The sequence below is a fragment of the Gekko japonicus genome, unplaced genomic scaffold, assembly GCF_001447785.1.
Source record: "Gekko japonicus isolate JY-2015 unplaced genomic scaffold, Gekko_japonicus_V1.1 scaffold8, whole genome shotgun sequence".
NCBI classification, from domain to species: domain Eukaryota; kingdom Metazoa; phylum Chordata; class Lepidosauria; order Squamata; family Gekkonidae; genus Gekko; species Gekko japonicus.
This window is the reverse complement of record NW_015167057.1, coordinates 3,026,900-3,050,596: the sequence shown is the minus strand read 5'-3', so window position 1 is coordinate 3,050,596 and position 23,697 is coordinate 3,026,900. Positions and strand designations below refer to the sequence as shown.

The 23,697-nt window shown below is 44.9% G+C and overlaps 1 protein-coding gene across 1 annotated transcript in view; it reads right to left on the bottom strand.

Moving 5' to 3' along the window:
- The window catches only part of NPEPPS (aminopeptidase puromycin sensitive), a 120,934-nt gene that overhangs the window by 24,510 nt on the left and 72,727 nt on the right, over window positions 1-23,697 (bottom strand). The window contains exons 10-15 of the mRNA XM_015412462.1: window positions 16,964-17,128; window positions 16,385-16,489; window positions 13,849-13,909; window positions 8,559-8,668; window positions 3,800-3,863; window positions 602-741 (exon numbers count right to left, since the gene is read on the bottom strand). Coding sequence (XP_015267948.1) covers window positions 602-741; window positions 3,800-3,863; window positions 8,559-8,668; window positions 13,849-13,909; window positions 16,385-16,489; window positions 16,964-17,128 — 645 coding nt within the window. The remainder of the gene's footprint in view (window positions 1-601; window positions 742-3,799; window positions 3,864-8,558; window positions 8,669-13,848; window positions 13,910-16,384; window positions 16,490-16,963; window positions 17,129-23,697) is intronic.

Genomic DNA, 23,697 nt, shown 5'->3' with positions numbered 1-23,697 from the left:
TATAAAGGTAGAGGACAAGGTCCTAAAAGCAAGATGATACCTTCAAGACTACAAACCTAGTCCATTACAAGCCACCCTCCTGAACTAGTCCATTCCACTACAGTTCTGTGCTCCTTTACCAAAATGCTCCTTTGTCAAAATGCTCTCAAGCATTTTTGTTTTGCACATTCTGTGGAAAGCTCATGGGAGCCTTCCTGACCTCCTCTGGCAGTCTGCTCCACAAGCTGGGAACCACTACAGAGACTGCATACCAACTAGTTCGCTGACCCAAGATCAAGCCCCTGCTCAGGTCATCAGCTGCCTTTTCGAGGTATCAATTTTTTTTTTTAAGTTGGAAATCCATGATGGGAAATTAAGGAGACAAACATTAATAGCTGTTAACAGCAGCTGGCCTAATGCTAGCTGCAAATGGAAAACTGAGGCAGCATCTGGCTGGGTGGCTGGGGCAGTGTGGAGTTCTCTTAAAGGGGACGACCAAGCAAAATCTACCTGCTCTATCTGCCCTTGTAGTCATTTCAGTTGCTGACCAGGTGTCAATGGACATCATTACAATCTTCTATCTTCCCTTACAAGGAGCATCTCGCTTTTGAAATTGGCTCACCTTCACCCAGTGCTCAGGCTTAACGTCTTTCAGAACCAAGGTCAACTCGGGCTTGTCCATCAGCACTTGCATTTTGACATGGGCTGGGTCTTCGCTCGTACAGATACTGATCGGAATCATCCACAGAGGGTTATCCTCCCCTATACGAAAGAAGGAGAGAGAAGAACACCTGACAGAACAAGGCAAGATATGGGCCACTGTTTGCTTCCCCGGTTCAAGGAAATCCCCCGCCCACACACCGGATTTATAGCGGTAACGTTACAAATGCTACCTCAAAAGCCAGCACATTTGCAGTGACAATGCAAGAGGAGAAAAATAATATTTAACAAAGCATTAGAGAACCTGTAAAGCATTTTGCTAGAAACACGAATGCTAAATGTTTGCAGAATGGCGGCTCTATGAGCGTTGCTTCCATTTTACCTTGGAAAACTCAAAAAGAGTGGATAACTCTTCAACCACTTTCCCCCAAGTCACTTAGGTTGCATGCCACTGAGCAATCGCTTTGGTTTAACGTGCTTCCAAGTCTTACTCTTTTCGCTAAAGTTGCTTTAGTGGCACAGGAGCCACTGAGCAGTGGAACCATGCAATTTTTATTTTTTTGCATAAAGCAGACGATGGGGTTGCAATACGGTTTCACCCATTTTAACCACGTGTGCTTGGAAAACAAGACGGTTGGGGTGCATGTGTGTTTAAAACCCGTGCTTCCACAATGCAACCACACAGCTTCTATTTTGCACATCTTGCATAATTCCAACCCCTAGCGACTACCATGCTGCTAATGTAATGCTTTAATTGTACCCGAGAAGAGATAAGATGAGAGGGCAACATAGCCTCCCTCGTCACTGAAATGGAATAATACTCTTAACTGCTGCATTTGTTTGTGTGAACATTTCAGGAGCTGGTCTTGATCTCCACTCCTCTGGGGGGGGGGAGTTTTGGTTATCAGAAAGAACAGCTGCTTAAACAAAAGTAAGGGACTATGGGACATCCCTCCACATGACAAATGAGTGATGCAACAGGTGGGGGAAGGAAGCAGTGATGTGTTCCTGTGCCCAAAGGGTAAAAGATGCTCCCTCCTCCTGAATAGGCTCTATAAAGGTACCTAAAGCTTCTTCAGTAAATTCAAGTCCTGCAGCACCTAAGTAGATCAACAAGATTTTTGAGCTGTAAGCTTTTGAGAGTCAACGCTTCCTTTGTCACATACCACCTGAGGAAGTATCTGATGAAGGGAGCTTTGATGACTCTCAAAAGCTCATACTCTGAAAATCTTGTTGGTCACTAATGTGCTACTGGGACATGAATCGAAGCAGCTCAACTGAAGGTCAACATGGCTAGCCTCAGCAACTAAAGCTTCTCATTATGTTCGTGACGTCAAGACACAAACCCATGAACAGATGGAAGGAGAAACACAGTGCGCAAACGAACAAAATTCGAGTCCAGCGGCACCATTGAGACCAACAAAGTTTTATTCACGGCATAAGCTTTAGTGTGCACGCACACTCCTTCAGCTCTGAAGGAGTATCCGAAGAAGTGTGCATGCACACGAAAGCTTATATCTTGCACAAAACTTTGTTGTTCTTAACGGTGCCGCTGGACACACATTTTGTTCTGTTGCTTTAGACCAACACGGATACCCAGCTGAATCTATCTCCACAGAAGGCTGTGCAAATGAAGACTCCCCTGCAATAGACTTGCTAATTTTCATACATGTCTATGTGCATTCTCTTTGGCATTAGAGTGAGCCACATACTACCATCTGGGCTTCTAGAAAAGCTCCCCCCAGACGACTTCTTGGATGCTTCCCTCTCTCATACCAAGGATCTGTCTATGTGCATTCTCTTTGGCATTAGAGTGAGCCACATACTACCATCTGGGCTTCTAGAAAAGTTCCCCCCAGACGACTTCTTGGATGCTTCCCTCTCTCATACCAAGGATCTGTGAGAACCATACTTGCGACAAGGAAGGTCATTCCCACCCACTCCAAATGGCTGGTGACCTGGCCCATAGCTAACATGGGGCCCATGGGGCCTGGCCCCCCTAGTGTTTCTTCTGAGCCCCTTCCCTCCTGGGCTGCCCCCAAAGTGCTCCAACTTACCACCTGCACTGTACTTTCATTTAATTAGCTGGCGGGGCCCCCAAGGCCCCCTCCCAAAAAATTCCCTAGCTATGGGGCTGCTGGTGACCAATGCTCCCTCTATGTTGTGGAGTCTTGTGAGCAAAAATTCTACTTTGTGAGCTGCTGGCATTAAAGTTGTGAGTGAGCAATCTGGCTACTGCGTAAATTAGCTTGCTCTGGAGCCATCCTTCATGAGCTGAGACAAAAATCTGTGAGCTGGAGGTTAAAAAACTGTGAGCTACCTCACACTAACTCAGCTTAGAGGGAACACTGCGACATATTCTTTTTAGGTTTGATTCACCAGCAGTGAGCCACCTGAAATGACTGCAGTCTGGATGATTTGGGTCAGGTATGGGTTGGGCTAGAAAGCTTTTCGGTTATGTCTAACCTCACAATGCAATAAGGATTCGAGCTGCAGATTCAACCACAGATTAGTGGTATCTCAAGGCAACCAGGGGTCTAATGACTTGCCCGGCAAGGGCCAAATGTTTAGTTTGTTTAGAACATGAAGGCAGCAGAGAGACCCTGTGGAATCCTTTTGACACCCAATTTTCTAGGACCGCTGTGTGAATCCATTTTTCTGCTGACCTCTGGAAAGGCTTATACGAGTCATCATTGGAAACAGAAGGCCTTAATACACTGGACTGGATCCCGCAGATCCCTTCCGCTGATAGCTGTGGTTTCCCACAGCAGGAGGAAGCTTCCCCCCACCCCATGCAAGAAACTCCTTATGGCAGGACAAGGATTCCTTGCACGAGGATAGGGTGGGGAATCACAGAACGAACCTGTAGGATCCAACCCACGGTAAAGCAATTTTAAATGTATTTTAGTCTCCCTGATTAAAATATGCAGACTAGAAGAATAAAAAAGAATTTTTAAAAATTAAAAACAAAGAAATTCAGGCTGTTATCTTCTCCCCCCCCCCACCCGCCACCCCAAAGTTAAGTTATTTCAAACATCTAAATCCTCAAAAGGACACCTGCCTGCACAAACTGACAGTGCAAGGGCTGATTCGCGGAACGGCTGGTGTCACGTACAATTTGATGCGCCACCTGGCTCCTGCTATTTAGCCATCGCCTTACCACTGTATGGTCCGCTGGCGCAGAATTTCTTCTGGACTAGCTTCAACACTTTGTCGTCTTCTTGCTGAAGCGGAGAACAAGAAACCAGAATAGTATTCACAGGCTTCCGAGTGTGCCTTGTAACACATGGCCCAAAACTCGTCTGCGGAGGCAAGGACCCAATTTCCCCATTTTCACAGGTCACATCAGACTTGGTAAGCTAAGACTTGTCGAGTCACCTCTCCTTGCCCATCTCCTTCATTTTTGCTGTTCCCCACTCCAACCTCCTATATTTTTCTCTCCTACTTCTGGGGATCCCGTCCAGGTTACCATGCACACATGAAGCTGCCTTATACTGAGTCAGACTATTGATCTATCAGGGTCTGTATTAGAATTGTCTTAGATTGGCAGATGCTCTCCAGGCAAAGACCTTTCGGGCAAAGATCTCTTACACTGCCTCCTTCCCAATCCTTTTAACTGGAAATGCCAAGGATTGAACTCGGGACCTTCTGCATACAAAGTGGATGCTCTGTCTCTGAGCCGTGGCCCCTCTCTAAGTGAAGCTGCCTCATTATCAGGTCAGTCCACTGGTCCATCAAGGTCAGTCTTGTTTACTCTGACTGGCAGTGGCTCTCCATGGTCTCAAGCAGTGCACTTTCACATCACCTACAACGGATCCTTTTAGCTGGTGATGCAGGGGATTGGATCTGGGACCTTCTGCAGGCAGATGCTGTACCACCGAGCCATGGCACCTCCCCTTGCTATGTGCTGTATCGTAAAGACAGACAACATCTAAGACTGGGGGGTGTCAGGCATTTCAAATGCCTGGGAAAAGCCACAGAAATAAGGATGCTAAATTAGGGTGCTCGCTGGCCCAGCTTGATCCACAGTTTAATTCAACAGCGCTGGTGCTGGGCCTTGAACATAAGGAAGTGAGACTTCAAATGCACTAGATGGGTCCCATCACCTGGAAATGTACTCTTTTCGCAAACAAAGCTAAAGAAGAAGAGTAGTTTTTTTATACCCCGTTTTCCTCTACCTTAAGGAGCCTCAAAATGGCCGACTATCACCTTCCCTTTCTCTCCCTGCAACAGGCACCTTGTGAAGCAGGTGGGGCTGAGAGAGGCCTGAGAGAACTGTGATGGCCCAAGGCCAGCCAGCAGGTTTCATGCTGAGGAGTGGGGAATCAAACCCAGATTAGAGTCACTGCTCTTAACCACTCTTTTCTGTTATTAGCAGCAAAAACGACCATAGCATCAAAATGGAAATGAGAAAGTAAACCAACCTTGAACTTATGGTATAAGAAGTTATGGAATTTATACATAATGGAAAAAATATCAGACATAATGAAACCAACCAAAACTAATGGCGGGTATAATGAACTTACCAGCATATGGATACCTATTTTAGCCTACCTAGTTTCTTGAGAGATAATACCAGATGTAATAGACAATCTTCATCTGTGGTAAATGTTGACAATGTGTTAATTCTAAGTTTATGAAGGCTAGACTTCTCTTTTAAAGGGTTAAGCTGATGTATTTTTATCTATTATTAGAATGTTCCCTTGTAAATGATCAAGTTGATGTATACTCATCCTATATAATGCTGATATTATTTATTGCAAATGGATAATTGAAAATTGAATAAAATATAGTTTTTTTAAAAAACGAAAACAAACCACTACACTGGCTTTCGAAAGCTACTCCTAAAGTTAATCCTAAATCACCAGATCTCCTTGTTTTCCAAGCTGGTTTCCCAGCACAGGAATATTCTAGGCAGGCTTTTATGGCCAAGTCACTTCCAGAGCCAAAACAGGACAACGTTCATGCTAATCTTCAGCCTGATCGAAAAGACGGCACCAGATCTTGGAAACTGAGTCGCCCACCTGAAGGATGGATGGGGAGAAGGGGACCTTTGAGCAAGACTCTCTCTACTGAGTAACTACAGACAACTCCCATCTAGGATTTAAGGAGATGGCACTTCTGCCATAACCTCCGGGCAGATTTGAGACCCCCACTGCACCCTACTTGTCAAATTAAGCAAAATTTGCCACAGTTAACACACATCACACAGTAACTATTTGCAAAGCCATACCAAGGAGCTGTTACAGCATATAGCATGAGGAAAGACTTAAACAGTGCCTAATTTAATTCTTTGGTTTAAGTTAAGAGACGACACAAGCTATCAAAGGCAATGAAAGCAAAATGAAGGTCTACTGTCTGCAATTCAGAGACATTCTCCTAACTTTAGAGCCTTCAGTCTTCATCAGAATGACACAAAGGAACAACTGGTGGCCTGGGTGCACGTACTCTGTGAATTTGTGCTTGGCTTTCACAGAGGCCCCACTGGCTGTCCCAGATTAGCCGGCAGCCATTTTAAAATGCTCAGTGCACCACTGTATGCACTTTAAAAGCATATAAATGCTTGCAGTCCAAGGATTTTGTGTTATGACTTCTCTGAAAATGTTGTCTAATGAGGGAGCTGGTTGTGATACCTCTACATACACTTTACATTTCCCTCCGTTTTTTAATTATTTTAGGTGCATGCGTGACAGTACAATAATAAAAACGCAATATTCACTGCAGTGAAGAATGCATGTGTACAGTAAGTAATATACAAGGGATTGTTTAGATCTACTATCTAATCATCTACTTCTGTAAACCAAGAACCAGGAATTAGGAACAAAACAATGAAAGGCAGGGAACGTAGAACACCCTCACTCAGTCGCAACAGAATGAGTCAGTGACTACGGCTGGCGTAACAAGAGCTACAGATTATTACAAAGCCATCTACAGTTATTTACACTGACGCACTTCAGTGCACATCTAAGTAATAAACAGTCTTCCACGTGTGGTTAAGCTAGTTCACTCGTCATAATCCCATGTACCAGACGAAATGTGAAGCAAAACCCAAGAACGTAGTATGTGGTGCAGAATTCGGCTCTCTGATTACCTTAGTGGTCAATTTTAAAGAGGTCTAGAGACCAGCCTCCACATCCTGACCCCTTTATTCAGTTACTCCTTCTTTCACTAAGCACATGAAACATATTTTGAAGTCCTGAAGATAGGCACGTGCTTAGTGAAAGAATCCATGAACATCGTTTCCAAGTGTACACCTGAAGCTGCCTTACACTGAATCAGACCGTTGATCCATCAAACTCAGCACCATGAACATGTGAACATGTGCCTTGAACTGAATCAGACCCTTGGTCCATCAATACTCAAGTCTATTCAGACTGGCAGCAGCTCTTCGGGGTCTCAAGCAGAGGTCTTTCATATCACCTCCTGTCTTATCCTTTTAACTAGGGGTGATGGGGATTGAACCACCTGGGACCTTCTGCTATGCCAAGTGCATGCTCTGCTACTGAGTCATAGACCCTCACTTAGTTTGAGTACCCTGCGTTTTCCTCTGACTCCAGTTGTTTCAGAATTCAAAACAGAGCCACAGAATAATGCACACTTTTGCACAGTTTAGAAAGAATTGTTATTTTTAAAGTATAGAATACATGTCGTGAGTCCTATCAACAGTCATATTTCTTTAAAAACAACACTCCGTCTAGTGGCTTCAAACGATGCGACTGAAATCCATACACATTTTTATCCTCACTCTTCCTCGAAGGAGCCCAGGGTAGCACAAACATTCCCCCCCCCTCCTCCATTTTTATCTGCTTATTACCCAGGTTACACGACTACAGGGCACAAAAGCCGTTGATAACACGTGAGACCTTCCCACCCTGCATTTTCAAGCCTCATCCTCTTGATTCCAAATTCTATGAAACCTCAGATTCTGTAGTAAAAAATATACATATTAAATATTTATGCAAGGTTTTTTGGGGGGAAAAGCCTAATTTCTACCCTAAGTAGATATTAGGTTTGTTCAGGGGTGCCTACCCATAAAGACAAACCCAGTTCAGGTATCATGCCAAACTATGGTTTAGAAAGTACCGGTATAGGTTGGTACAATGTGCAAACTGACAGGTCATCGTTTGCGATAAGCCTGCAGACCAGAATTAGAAACTATGCTTTGAAATTCAGGTTGCCAATCCCCAGCTGGGGGCAGGAGATTCCCCTGGTCTGGAGCCCCTCCCCCCACTTCAGGGCTATCAGAAAGTACCGTGGGGTGGGGGTGGGGGAATAGCTGCTGGATGCTCCATTATACCGTATAGAGACCGGAAAATTGATCCATGGGTATATGGGGCGGGGTGTGTGTGTGTGTTTTGAGGTAGAGGCACCAAATTTTCAGCATACCTGCTAATGCCTCTCCTCAACCCCCCCCCCACGTTTCAAAAAGGATGGACCAAGGGGTCCAAATTCTATGAGCCCCAAAACAAGGTGCCCCCATCCTCCATTATTTCCAACGGCGAGAAAGCATTTAAAAGGAACACAGTCCGTTTAAATGCGATGGCAGCTCACCCAGAGCTCGCTTTGGATTTCCCTCTCCCGGAGGCTCCTGGTAAGTCCCCCCACCAGCTTGTCAGCATCACCTGGCAACCCTATTTGAAACGTGTTTGCTAGCTATAATTCACTGTGGTCCTTAAGCTGACAAAAGGGAGCATTTCAGTTGTTGCTTCCACCCCCAGAGGCATCTACCCCCACAGAAAAGGGAAGCGCGCAAAGCATACGGAAAAAGGAAAGCGGACAACCAGTCTATAACCGCAGCTTGCATGTCTGAAAGCTGTAAGCTTTCTAAACTACGCTTCGAGGACATGGGTTGACACGCTGCCTGAGCCGAGCCCTCACCGAAGTCAGAAGGTGCCCTTGCATACTGTTCAAATACCTACCTGCTCTGCCTCCACATAAACAAGAGGAAACCCCATTTGCTTGGTCCATGTACTCATCACAGCGGCGACTGGTTTACCACTAGCGTGTTCCAGGCTTTCCCAAAGGTCCTCTGCAGACAGGAAAACAATGTGAGTTAAAACAACACCCACTCCTACCACTAAAGACAAAAAATAAATAAAAGTTTTGCCAGGGAGATGCCGCCACGTGACCTTCTAGGATTCTGATGGTGGTGGGAAGTGCTGCCAAGCTGCAACAGACTTAAGGCGACCTCATAGGGTTTTCAAGGCAAGCGATGAACGGAGGGGTGGTTAGCCATTCCCTGTCTCTGAGTTACGAACCGTGAACTTCCTTGGTGGCCCACAATGCAAGTACTTACCAGAGGCAACCCTGCTTAGCTTCTGAGATCTGATGAGACTGGGCTAGCCTGGGCCGTCCAGGAGTCTGGCAGGGCAGTGTTAATCACTTCTACAGCCAGGGCTATTTTTGGGCAGGAAGGCAGGAATGCACAGGAACGGAGTTCCGGCTGGCTCCCAAGTTGACCACGCCCAGCAGGAACTCATTAGCATAATAGGCCACACCCAACAGCAGAAACTCATTAGGATTGGCTACATTAGGGGTGTGTGGCCTAACATGCAAAGGAGTTTCTGCTACAAAAAAGCCCTGGGTTTTGACCACAAACAAGGTAAACAGATAACAAGCAAAAGGTGGGTGTGGCTGGATGACCACACTTCTGGTAACACGGGGTGTGGCCTAATGTGCTAATGAGCTGTGCTGTCAGGGTTGTGGACTAATAGGCTAATGAGTTCCTGTTGTTGGGTGTGGCCTATTATGCTAATGAGTTCCTGCTGGGCTTTTTCTACAAAAAGAGCCCTGTGACTACAGCACTTTGATTAATGCATTAAGGGATTCGTATGCCGCGTCTCCAGAACCTGCTTGAGTGTTTTCTAAACTTTGTTCACCCACGCTCTCAACCAGTGCTCCCTCTAAGCTGTGGAGTCTTGTGAGCAAAAAATTCTACTTTGTGAGCTACTGGCATGAGCGAGCGATTCGGCTACTGCATAAATTAGTTTGCTCTGGGGGCACCCTTCCTGAGCTAAGACAAAAATGTGTGAGCCGGAGGCTAAAAAACTGTGAGCTAGTTCACACTAACTCAACATAGAGCGAACATTGCTCTCGACCCCGCACTCTTGCTAAGGCATCCTGCTGTTATTCCTACTTCGCAGATGGGGATCTGAGGTTGTAAAATCCCACCACGTGGATTCATAGTGGTGCTTGTCCAACCAGACCGTTCACTGCAGATAGCTTCCAACCTCGAAAAGCCTGCCTCAAAACTTCCAGAATACCCAGGAAGAAAGATAATTCCAGGCCAGAGCTCAACTCCCTTCTGTAGTCAATCAAGTGACAACCATCCCCATGCAGTTATTGCTGTCTGCTTATCTATAAAGCCAACGGGGATGCTATGCAGACGTGGGAATTGTGCCTGCTCCAGCAAAACAGTGTGAGAACTGGCACCACGTGGGTCTGTCAGGTCTCTGAAACTCAAAATAGTTAACTGAGGAAGTGAATTATTTCTCACTAGAAATAAGGCCCGTTGTGGAAATAAATACAACGGGATCTAGAAAGAGGCTCTGGGAGAGTGCTCTGGCTTTGGGCAAACAGTGTCAGTCTGCTTTTAAAACATGAATCTGGGACTGCCTTGCGGGGGGGGGGAGTTTGAGGTGTGGAATGGAGTGGTCCAATCAGCTTCCATATGCAAAAGACCAGGTTGTCGCAGCAGTTGTGGTGTGGGCGGGACCCGGGCTTTGCCTTCTGATTGGTGGCGATATATGCTGAGGAGCAGTGCCATCAGCCATACACTAAGGGAGTGCATTTTAGAATTAGAACTTTGGCACCCACTATTCAATTATATATAAGGAGAGATTTGTTTCTTTCCGGCTGGCCAATCAGCAACCCTTCTGCTTATCTGGTTTCATAGATGCTGATCTCCCAAAACTGCTGCCAGGACAGTTCAACTCCAGCTGATATTCTTTACCTACGCCTCATTCTAATCTCTGAACTTCCCCGATTTTCCTGATTTTCTTCCTCCCTTTTTTGAGCCTGCTTATGTGCTCAGAATCTGCCCGCCCACCTATCCCACCTTCCTACTCTGGGTCTCCCTAGTTTCATCCGTCACATTTTTAATCTGCCCTTCCACCCACGTATTCAGGGCAGTGTACTCCCCGTTTCTGCCCAAGTCAGACCCCACACACATTCAAACACAGACAACAGGAACAATCCAGATATGTCAGCCATACACCTAGACATCCAGTTGAGAAGTCTATTGCATTTAAACCCAGAGTTCAGTGCTTACATTCCACTGATTTCAACGGGTCCCAGCCATGCTTCAGTTCTCTGGACTGCAGCCAGTACATTTATCGGCACATAAGGAAATGGCTCCTATGTTTGCAAAAAGATAACATCTGAACTGGGCCCAAGCCGCTATACACTTGCCAACAGAAAGTAATTGCTGTGGAAGCGGCTCTCCCCACCCTAGCCTTATCCCTGGGCAATCAGAGGCCGGGGTGCAAAGAACCACACAATTAGTTCCCACAAGTCCAAGAGAACTTTGGGGCTTCATTTGATGAACAATCTACACACACACCATTCTTGCTGCATGACTAAAACTGAAAGGTCTTTCAAAGGCAGTTTGTGACCCAAGAAGCTGCTCAAATTAAAAATATTTTTAAAAAGGAGTTCTACAGGGCATGCCCATACTTTTCGACATGAAAAAGCAGCCCTTTGGATCTTAACCAGAGAGCCCATTTGGAAGTGTACTGGTTGACTAGCAATCTGCTTGGAACAGAGCTTGCAACATATAACAGAGAACTGTTGGCAAATCTGTGGCGGCGGCAGAGGAGGAGGAGCAGGAGATGATTGGACACCCTGTGAGGTAGGTGGGGCTGAGAGAGCTGTTTCAAGAACTGCCCTTTCAAGGACAGCTCTTGTTAGAACTACGGCTTGCCCAGGGGCATCCAGCAGCTGCATGTGGAGGAGTGGGGACTCAAACCTGGTTCTCCCAGATTAGAGTCCACACACTTAACCACTTAATCAAAGGGTGCTAAGAGGAGGAGGAGGAAGAGGAAGAGGAGAAGGAGGAGATTGGATTTATACCCTGCCCTTCACTACCCAAAGGTGTCTCAGAGCGGCTTACAAACTCCTTTCCCCTCCCCTCCCTCCCCTCCCCACAACAGACACCCTGTGAGGGAGATGGGGCTGAGAGAGCTCTTGACAGAAACTGCTCTTTTTCAAGGACAGCTCTTATCAGAACTATGGCTTGCCCAAGGTCATCCAGCAGCTGCAAGTGGAGGAGTGGGGAATCAAACCCGGTTCTCCCAGATTAGAATCCACGCACTTAACCACTACACCAAACTGGCTCCTGTAAAGAAAGTTACAGGGTTAAAGTTCCACAAATAAGTCTATGGCAGTGTTTCCCAACCTGTGGGTCGTGACCCAAAAGTGGGTGGCGAAGCCTGTGCAAGTCGGTCATGGGCCAGCCCTCCCTAACAGCCCCCCATGCCTTTTCTGTTGCCCTCTTTTATACCTTGGAAACCACGACCTGACCCTGGGAACAGTATCTTCCTTTCCCCCCGCTCACTGTATATACATGTTGATCAAATAAAATGTGTCCTGATGGCCACTAGGAGTGAGTGAGAATCTTAGGGAGATTATAGAGAGTAATGGAAAAGGAGAGGGTGGTCCAAGGCTGGAATGGAACCTCCATATGAAAGGCTGTGTGTGCCGGAATACCACTTGCTTGAGGTTCACAGTGTGGCAGCCGTGCCCTCTGTGTGATTGTTTGCTGGCTTCTATTGGTTAGCCACAGTAAAAAAAGGAATGCTAAACTAGATGGCTGCAAAGGTCGTAGTTCACCTAGTGGGTCAAAAAAGCCTTGGGCCAGCTCTGGATGGGACACCATATCCAAAAGGCTGAGAATCGCTGCTTTATGCAAACCCTCTAGGCCAGGGGTGTCGAACTCATTTGTTACGAGGGCGTGATCTGACATAAGTGAGACCTTGTTGGGCCGGGCCACGTGTGTCATAAATTGTAATGCCAGGTAGTGGAGATATAAACTTTAGAAAGGACACAAACACAAAGGTTTTTTTTTTACTTAAAATGAAAACATGCTTAAAACATTAGCACTCTTGCAATATTTTGTTTATTTAACAGTGTCTGATAATTGACACCTCTTGCTCTGAAGTATTACATCAAAATGTCTATGGTGTTGCAATCTTGAGTATGCTGTTCAAGTGTGTATCTGTAAGCTGCAAACCTATGATGATGCAGCAGCAGCAGAACTGGAAGAAGAAGCAGAAGACAGCCAGTTCCACTGCAGGCCTGACAGAAGCCCTCCGGGGGCCTGATCTGGCCCCCGGGCCGCATGTTTGACACCCCTGGCTTTAGGCAGACGCATTTCAAATCTGTTCTGTACAACACCTAGCCCGCTGCTGGCATGACATAAAAATAATAGTAATTACTATTGTTATTTATTTGATTTTTACCCCACTCTCCCCACCGAGGCAGGCTCAGGGCGGCTTCCATAAGAAACGATAAGACAACAATATAAATATCCATATAAAATACACAAAAGTTATTGAAACCATTAACATAACGATGGTGGTATAGCTGTGGTAAAGTGCATTCAGCGGTACATCCACTATCAGCGAGCTCAGGCTGGAAATAGAATTGGCACAGGGCATAGATGATAACACAGCTCCTTACCTAAATGCCTGGTGAAAGAGCTCTGTTTTCGCGGCCCTGCAGAACTGTGAAAAGCCCTGAGGAACTGTGAAAGGTCCTGCAGGGCCCTGAATGAACACAACAGCAGAAGACCAGCCATAGGAACACATCTGTTCCTACTGTTCTTAAGACATTCAATTCCATACATTTCTTTTTTAATGTAAGTTAGTACAAAGCTTGACAGAATTATCAGTTTACTCTGAGGGAGGGTGCCAGGAGTGAACAACAATTAAGCTAATTCAGAACTGGGCACGTTTCCCCCCAAAAGCAAATGTAGCCCACTGATAGGTGGTCAGGATTGTTAGAATGGTCTAACACCATTTGTGATTTAGTGGAAACTACTTATTTGCTCAAATTCCCTGCATTTCAGACAGTTCCTACATATAGCAAAGCTGTTTGCCAACCAAAACTGGTTACCAAAGGCCAGGTTCTCTCTGACATGGACTGCTGGGGAGCTGGAGGGATGAATGCAAAGAGGAATCAGCAAGGAGGAGAAAACAAAAAGTAAGTTACCTGTAGCTGCATTCTTATGCTGAAACTTGGTAAGATACAAGTGCATTCCTTTCCGGAAGTCCTAGGAATACATTTTCAAGATAAAGCTCAAAAACTTAGATCGTCAGTGTATCAAAAACTTAAAGTGATCTTCCCTCCAACACAGTCATTTTCAAGAGTTAGCCAGGTTTGCTGGACAAGCCAACGTCGAACTCATCCAGCATCCTCTGATGGACTAGGATGGCTTCTTAGTTGGTACCAAGCTAGCCTTCCTGTTTACATGCCAAGGGCAGGGAGTTACTTGTCTCCAACCTCAATTTCCTGCCCCCAAGGAACCAAAGAGCAGGAGGAAAGATGGCCTCCATATAGTGACACTGTAGGAATTTCCCCTAGTCTCTATGGTTAAAAACCACAGACACTGGGAAAGCAGCCTTGGGTATCGCCCGAAAGTGATATATCCTCCCTCCAACTCCACCCTCTCCAAACATCGCTCCCCATAATCTCCCTATATCAGACACATTATACCAACATGTGCCATTTTGAATTAGACATACGGCTGCAGAAAAACAGCATACATGCACTGCTAACCATGCTTTTTGCTTCTGTTTTTCAGAAACAGCAGAACGTGCATTCACAACAGAGTCTTTTGATGCAGTAGCCACTGATAAACCCACACAAAACACTAATTTCATAATAAGCCTTAGGACTTAGCTCTGAAACTGAGCCCGCTTAGCTCTGAAACTGAGCCCGCTTGCGGGGAGGGCGGCCTATAAATCGAAATCGATAAATCGAAAATAAATAAATAAATAAAAGCCCAAAGAGGACAGCTAAAGAGTAAGTCCCCTACATTTTCCAACATCGATTTCAATTAAAAATCTACTTTCTGGGCTGTTTTATACTAAAACTATTATTCCTTCTCACTGCAGAGAGATCTATAAATATTTATTAAATTAGCTAATTTTAGAAGAGGCACTTATGAACAGCTCTTTGAAATTCAATTGCTGTAAAAGGGCACTTTCAAGACTTCTTTTAATGCAGTACAATCAAATCTGAGTATGTAAGGCCTACTTTGAATAAAGGCAAGTGTGCTGCGAAGACATAAAAGGAGAGAGTGGGATAGAGCCTGTCACATCAGCTGTTCTACACTGGGGAGGGGATCCATGGAAGCCCAAGACTTGCAGCTATATCTCATCACAGTCATCTATCAGTCGATGTATTGAGTAACCAATCAGGTGATTACGGGGACTGTGTGAAGCCTTTGTAAAAGTAACAGAATCCAAGGATTTTAAACTCAAAGCCAAAATTCTGAGCTGGACCCTACAGCACCATCCCATTCATGAGAGTGCTCTCCTCTGGTGCAAGAAGTCTTCTGCTGACACGAAAAAGACTCTTTGGACTGAAGGAAGGCGCCATCGTTAGTAGAAGAGAGTTGCAGGACCCAACCCCCTGCATACTTTCCTCGTTATGGAGCCTTGCCACTGGAACACTCAAATGATTGGTAGAGAGTGGCACTACGAGCTAACTTGGCCACATAGTGCCTTCTTTCCTTGTAAAACTATTTACACAACATGGGAAAGAATGATGGTTGCAGGCATAAAAGCAACTTCACATCCAAGGACATAACAAACAAAGACTTCTCGCCCATGACAAATGAATTACTTGAAAGGGGTACCAAGAGTCAAACTGGATGATTTTTAGTGCCATTGTACAGAAGGGATCTCCATGCTCCTAGGACCATATAAATCAGTCCCAAAACAGACATCCTCTCCAAAATTCAGAGGCAGCTCCCAAGATCCTTGCAGGGATTAACTGTAAGCCTCCTCAGATCCGTAGTAGTGGGGGTGCTACGTTATACCCCGTTTTTTAAGGATACATGAGCTATCAGTGCATGGAATAATGCCATCCCCGACATGGTGCCCACATTGTGGAATACTCTGTAAATCTGAAACATGGCCGATCACATCTATTGGCTTTCCAACATCTACTTAAAATGTTACCCACTTCCAGAAAGATAGATTCCGGTGGGTAGCCGTGTTGGTATACCCAGAATTAAACTTCGTTGGTCTTAAAGGTGCCACTGGACTCAAACACTGTTCTGTTGCTTCAGACTTTTACGACCAACAAAGTTTAATTCTGGGTGTAAGTTTAAATTAAGACCAAGAAAGATGCCACAGACTCAAACTTCGTTCGCTTCCAGAAAGTATCTTTGGCAGGTTGTTAGCAGCTGCATCTGGTTCTTTCAGTTGGGATTTATACTGAAATAATTACAGGCTTATTCAAGCCGTGTCTGAGTCTGAACTGTGTTAGATTTTAAAATGTCTGTGTGCCAGATGTCTGGGAGGGGACAGAAGAAGGGGGCCAGCCACCTTTGTGTTGCATGTCAACCCCCAGAAACAACTGGTTTGCTGCTGATGGTAATTCAGTGCTGGACTTAGACGACCTTGATTTGATGCAACAAGACACATGCACTTGCCTACCAAAGTGTGCCCGCACACTCCCCTCTTGCACCCAAAGAAAGAAAGTTCAAGACAACAGCAGAGAAATTATACATTTTTACCTCATCGCCAATGTAGTTGTGCAACATGCGAATGACCGACGCTCCTTTGCTATAAGAAATCGCATCAAATATTTCATCTACTTCAGATGGGTGGCCTACGTTCACCTGGGCGAGAAGAGCAAATAGTCAAGAGAACAGGTTGTACTTGCTTTCCAATCTCGGAGAGAATACTAATCAACGTCACAGGACTAAGTCCCGTTTGGAGGGGGAGGAGATTGGATTTATACCCCGCCCTTCACTTGGGAGTCTCAGAGCGGCTTACAAACTCCTTTCCCTTCCCCTCCCCACAACAGACACCCTGTGAGGTAGGTGGGGCTCAGAGAGCTCTGAGAGAACTGCTCTTTCAAGGACAGCTCTGACAGAACTATGGCTTGCCCAAGGCCATCCAGCAGCTGCAAGGGGAGGAGTGGGGAATCAAACACGGTTCTCCCAGATTGGAGTCTGCGCACTTAACCACTACACCAAACTGGCTCTCATTTGCCTCTGCACTGTGATGGACTGCTGTTTCTCCCGTTACCAAGAAGGACCATGGGAGAAAACTGGGCAAGCTGAGAGAGAAGGGTTGCAGCTGCCACTCACTTCAATGGGATGACTGTTGTCTAAGGCGTCAAGTTCATGGGCTCGTGTATAATCAGCAGAGACAAACTGGGTCCAGATATCATATTCCGGAAAGCAGTGGTCTACACAGAGATACTCAATCCAGGAAGCGAAGCCCTCATTGAGCCACAAATGGGTCCACCATTCCTACAAAGAAGTGAGAACAGATGTTAAACACACACAGCTTCATACTGGATTTACAAAAAGGCTGGTGGAGTTTTCGACTCTCCAGCATCCCCAAAGCTATTATTTCCTAATCCAGAAATCCCAAATTCTTCTAAGTGGAGATGTGAATGACTGCACAAAAGCTCAATCACCATAATGAAAGTTATGAATATTCCGTTACTCTGTGCAAGAGTAGAAAACAATGGAATATGGTATCAGGTGCTGATTTTTAAAAGCAAGAATCTAACACCTACAGTTTAAATCTGTGTAAATGCCTGATGAAACCTCAGGAGTTTAGGAGAAAAAGGATAAAAGTATGCATGGCAAAAATCAACCAAATAGGAATGAACACACACACAGTTTCCAGTTTAGCCACTGAAGGAATGTTTGTTCAGCGGACAGATTTTTAACTGGAAGTGGAAAGGCAATACAGATGAAAGCAGACACATGGTAACCTTACACTCCGCGGAATGAAAGGTATCATCACCATCCTCACGACTGCCAGAAAAGAAATAACCGTGACCAAGTTCTACCCCAGATAAACGCAAGCTTAATTTAAAAAGAAAAAGAAAAAGAGGAACCAATTCCCATTTTCCTTGTACTTCTGACTAGATAAGTTTCAAGGCAAGCCTCTGGGGTTTCAGAGATGTCATGAGGATTGATGTGACTGTTGAGAAATAAGAACTGCTCTAACCTCACCTTTTAGTTCCTGCAATACCATGCTCCCATGTGGTTTCTGAATGTTTAAGACTGGCGCAGCTAAACACAAACATTCAGGCCTCCTCAAGGCCATGAAGTAATCCCTGACTGGTTTAGCTGCTAACTGCACAAAAGAGACCAAGACTAAAAACTAAGCACAGGAGACTGTAGCAGAGGTGCATGAATAAGGGAAGCTAGATGTCACATCTGCCACCAGTTAAGGGTTCCTCAACATGACTCTCAGACAGATGTGACATCAGAGAAGTTAATTCTCCCAAGCATTCTGGGACACAATTTGGCTCAGGAGCATGGCACGGGGAAAGTAGAGACTTCAGCCTTCTCCCCTGCTTCATTTTCCCAAGCCGAAACTGCCACAAGGGGCCCTTGTTAGTCCCACTATGGGGCTGCACGTGCTGCACGTGCTGCAGTCAGCACAAATGCAGCCCCACAGCAGGCCAAAAGTGCCTCCCTCATGGCAGTTTCAGCTCAGGAAAACAGTCTGGTGGGGAAGGCTGAAGTCCTTCCTCACACAGGGGATCCAAGCTGAACTGGGCCCTAGAGCGCCTGGAAACATTAGTTCCCCCCACATCATGCCTAAGTCAGTCTGGAGAACCCTGACTTTTGCAGGACAATGTGCCCAGTTTGGCTCTGACGCATGGGTGTGCATTTGGAGACAGAGTTCCAGATCAGATGGACTGAGCTACCAGGTGACCAACTGCCAGTCTCTGCTAACAAACGTAACCACAAATGAGGCAGTCAGGATGTACTGAAAAACGCCTCCAGCTCCTGGATCACTGGTTGAACACAACGGTAACTGCTAGCCTGGCATTCCTTCATTCCTGCATTAGTTCCAATTTGCCACAGTTACTAGATGGCATACCAATTAGTGCACCTGATCATTCTTTGGAACGTGCCCAGTTCAAATTTCTACAAAAAATGCTGGGTATGCCTTATTGTGTACCCTATGCTGCCCTTTGCTTAGAAACTGGATTAAATTTTCTTGAAACTAGGGCGTGGCTTATGACGGTTAAATACGGGCTGTGTCTGCGCTATGACTCTGATTCCTTGAGTCTTATCCATCAAATGCTCTCAGTCTGAAATGTCAAGCTGGCTAGCTCGTATTGAGGGGGAAATCACTGCTATGGGTATACATCTGGACTCATTGTCTATGCACCCATTAACTGGTGCATATCAAATGATCAAACGCAGAACTCTGGATATTGAACTCCAAAACGTATATAGTATGGCTAATAAAACTTACTCTCCTTTGAGTCTGGAGATCCCACAGGTCGTGTGGCCCCACACCTATAATCTCTGCAAGTACAACAACACTGAGCTTTTTCTTTAGCTAGATTTAATGCCACACCATCTGTGATTTTATATGGCAGATTTAAAAAGACAGCATATTCGGCTAGACACTGTAACACCAATTGCACTGAGACAATCACACATGTTTCCCTCTATTGTTCTTTCTATGTAGATATTCGTTTTAAATATCTAAGTTCTGTTTTAGCTAATATGATGGGCTTCTCCGATTCCTACAAGGTTTACTGCCCTTTGAATGATTCCTCCTCTGATATAACTGTGAAGGTGGCAAAGTTCTTACAACTTGCCATAAAGCTGCGCCAGGAGAAGCTTCAGAAATAATTGAAGATATTATCTAATTGCACTGTAATATATTCTTATTTTTATTCCTTTTGTATCTTCATTTTAATTCTTATATGCCAATAAAGGCTGACTGAATTGAACTGAAATTGAGCAAGGACTGTTCTGACTGGCTGCATTCACATACTCCCAGCAACTAAATGCTATCAGACTTAACCACACAAATCAGGGGATCATCTCACCCTAATTGCAGCCATCAAACCAGGGACATTTGACAGTAAAATGCATTCACCACAACATTCATGACATCTCTTATCTTAAAGCTATTGTTATGCCAATAAAGGTTACTGGAATTGGACATCTCTTATTTACTGCAAGGAAGATTCTGTGTAGGGATCACAAATGGCATGTAATTATTGCACACACGAGGTTTCTGCAACACAAACAGGCCATGTCCACACTCTTGGAAGCCACACAGCTCATGCATGAAACAATTCTCACTCTGTAATTGTCTCATGTCAATTACATATTCTTTACTATCTGGAAGTGTTTCTGTGTAGGAATTTTGTAATGCATGAAGCAGCCTTTGTAGTTGAAAACATATACAGTAGTACTACTTTGTTCCCAGTGTGTCACTGTGCCTGTCTGCTGCTCCTGGTATGTTTTCAGCACACCTGATAGTCACCCTACTGGTATTGTAAACAACTCTTTGGATTTTTTAAAAGAGAGACAAATGCCACACGTGTACAGGCAACCAGGCTCCCCTGCACACACTACTAATTTTGCCAAGGTATGCAGAAAAAAAGACCTTGACATTTGGGTGGGGGCTGAGTTGCAGTAAAGGCTGGACAATGTCAGCCCACGCCCAAAAGAAATAATGTGTCTATTCAGAACATATGTACGTTGCACTGGATTCCCTTCTGTAATGTGATACTTTATGGTAGAATTTGGATTATTTTGGCAATCTTGTGAATTAGAAGGCAACATTCTATTTACATCTTTTGATTTATCTATTCCATGCAGGGCACTGAAAATCCATTCAGGCAAATCCTAACTCGCCCATCTGTGAGGCAAAGCACCCCTGGCCCCCCTCAAGGGTTAATGTGAATGGTAACAGGCTTGTTCCATCCTGTAGGTGTTCTAATTGGTCTCTCGGCCTACATGGACCATATCACCTTCAAGGCCAGAGCTAGAATGTGGTAATTAGCTTCTCTCTTTTTTAAAAGATTTTTTAATTTAATAAACAGAAACAAACATACAAACAAACAACATATATAGGGGAGTTACAATCATGTGATTTTCCTTTTTCAGTTTCTTTGACCTCATAATTAAAAGTCTTATATTTTTCATCTTATATACCTTATAAACCTTTTATTAATAGTTGAAACTATATTTCATAAGTCTGTTTATTTAGGTTAGAAAGCCAGAAGTTTATATCTTATTTTCTTCTAACCACTGATAGAATCTTGACCATGTGTTCTGAAATTCTTCATGAGAACCTGTGGCCCACAGGATGGGGGAGGGGGGGAATCAGAAGAAATGGAGCAATTTTCTAGAGGGTTTCAGCAAGGCTGTGTCCTGATTGGGTGCCAGTATCACCTGATGCTGCTTGGCCAAAAACTATAATTGAGCTAAGAGCCTGGAGAAAGGAAGATAGCTTGGATTCTGATGGACTGAAGGCCTGGACAATAACATGCTTATATTGCAACAGACAGCAACATAGAGAACACCTGAGCTATGGCCTTTGACGCTTGAACTTAAGGTTTGTGCTATCTAATACAGCTTATGAAAATGTGTTAGTTAAGCTAGTGTTCTCGTTTTCCCGCTGTATGGCTTTAGAGCATTGTGTTGCCTGTAGATTAAATCTTTCATTTTGACAGAAATTAAACTTCATTTAATTTTTAAAAAATAAAGGAAGGATTGGTTCCTCATGTACAACAGCCCCTGGGGACCCACAGGGTTCAGCTTTGGACTCCTTGACACCATCCCACCCCGCTTTAACATTGCACCACCATTGTCTTTCAAGTTTATTTTAACAGCTACAAGGACAGTAACTTGATTTTTTTTAATGAAGTCAAAATTATTAAAGTATAACCACTTTTCTCTCAGCAGCTGAGACTAGCTAAGAAGTGTGTCGTAAGCAGTTTCTCAGCCAGGTACTAGTCATAGGCAGAAACTTGCTTACTTTCAGTAAAGTAACATTCGACCAGTCTCTGGATGCATTTTCCTGCACACGCAATTTAGGCAGCTGATGAATGCAACCAATATCACATTTCTGATCTGTGATACAACCACAAGAGTTAGACATCTCCCTTCAGCCCTGTGTGATTTTGCAAGGTTTTTTTTGCTGAAATACCAGATTTTTAAAATAAATTAAAAAATGAAGTCATTGCAAGAAGGCAGACAAGGCCTGAGATGAGGGACACAGACATCTGTCCGCCTCTTTCTGTGTCCCGTTGCTCCAACTTTAGTCTCCAAGCAGCCAGCAGCTGGCCATTCCACCACTCAGGGCACAGACCAGGTCCCGGGCCTTTCCCATCACGGCTCCTGTTCTGTGGAACGGGCTACCTGAAGAGGTGGGAGGAGAGCCCCCTCCTTGGAGAGCTTCAAGAGGCTCTGCAGGGTTTGCCGGGGCTTCTGAGAGGATTTGAATGGCAGGCATCTTTTAAGGGGAGGGAGGATTTGGGGTTTGTCATTTTATCCCGAGTGTAACTGGAAATTTTTTTTTAACTATTATTGTAAGCTGCCTTGAACCACAAGGGCATAAAACGTTTTAATAAATAAAGAGACAATAAAAATGGGCATCACGTTACCCATTTTGCTTTGCATGCTATTAAGTTTCAGGTTAAGAAGTGGAGCATCGTTCTGGATAGACACGGGATGCGGTGTGAACTGCCTGAGCTATTTATGTCACTGGCAGGTACAAAGCACTCCAAATAAAAAAAAAATCTGCTGAAGCAGCCACATCATTAAACCCAGCTAAGCAATCTCGCAGCAGAACTGTGGGGAAAGAGGAGGAGCAAGGAGATGGGTTTTGCTTTGGGATTCAGAACCCAGAGGGAATCATTTCACCACCATCTCCTCTCTCCCCCACCCCCCTGCTGTGTAAATCAGCCGATGAACTCATGACTCCTGGTGCCTGCTGAAGTCTAACATTAGCACAGCAAGCGTGATGGGACTGGCGCCTCCTGCGGAGAGAATGCCTTACTGCCTGTGCCGGCCACTGGACATCCATGCCAGACGGGACTGCAGGAGAAGCCCGTGAGTCTTAGAATCACGAAAAAGGAGAGTGTGTGATACACAGCTCCCTTCCCCCGCAAAATAAAAGTGCTACCTTAATTTATTAATTTATTTAGGGAAGGGTATTTTCGTCCTGCATCTCCAGATCACCTTGCTGGAGGCAATAGACTCCCAAAAGCGCCAAGAGCAGGGCAGCGGCTGCAGGGCTAAAACACTCCGGTGCATCTGGTTTGCAAAAAAAAAAGGTCAACTCTTTCCAGAGCCCCCCTTCCCTTCATGGAAGCCCTGACTCGTCACACACAAAGCAGCCTCTCCCATGTTTCCAAATGTCCTAGCGTCACGTCAAATGCTAAAAATATATGATGTGCTTTCCGATTGTTACTTTTCCATTTCAGCAGCTACAGCAACCGAGAAGCCAGATGACAACTAAGGAAAAGTGGCTTTGGCATTAATGTAAAGAAGGCAAAAAAATAACCATTACAAAGCTATGGAAGCCGGTCAGACTTTTGTCAAAGTGTAGGAACGCTGTTTACTTTATGGGTACAGGAGATCCAGGGCAGGAGGGGGGGAGAGATAAGAGAAAGAAAACCCAAGACAGCCGTACTTCCTTGTATGCAGACAGAAAGCCAACAAGCAACCTGAAGATACAGTTCGACAGACTTGGATGTATGCTTGCAGGGAGGAGCTCTGTATTCCACAATTCCAGAAAAACAACACAATATATATATATATATATATATAACAGAGGTATGATTCAGCATCCCTAAGAAACAGAGCTCTGGCCGCCTTTAAAATACCAATGACTGCAAAAATAAGTATAAGGAACAAAGAATGGTGGATCACCCTAGATGCCAGGAACAGCCTTGCGTGTACTAGACAGCTTCTACACAGGACGCTTTATCAACAACCAACCTAAGGCCTTTCACACAGTCTGTACAGATGCTCTAACCACTTGTAGTGGTTGCTCGTGCAACCTCCCTTAGGATACTGTGCATGCACACAGCATC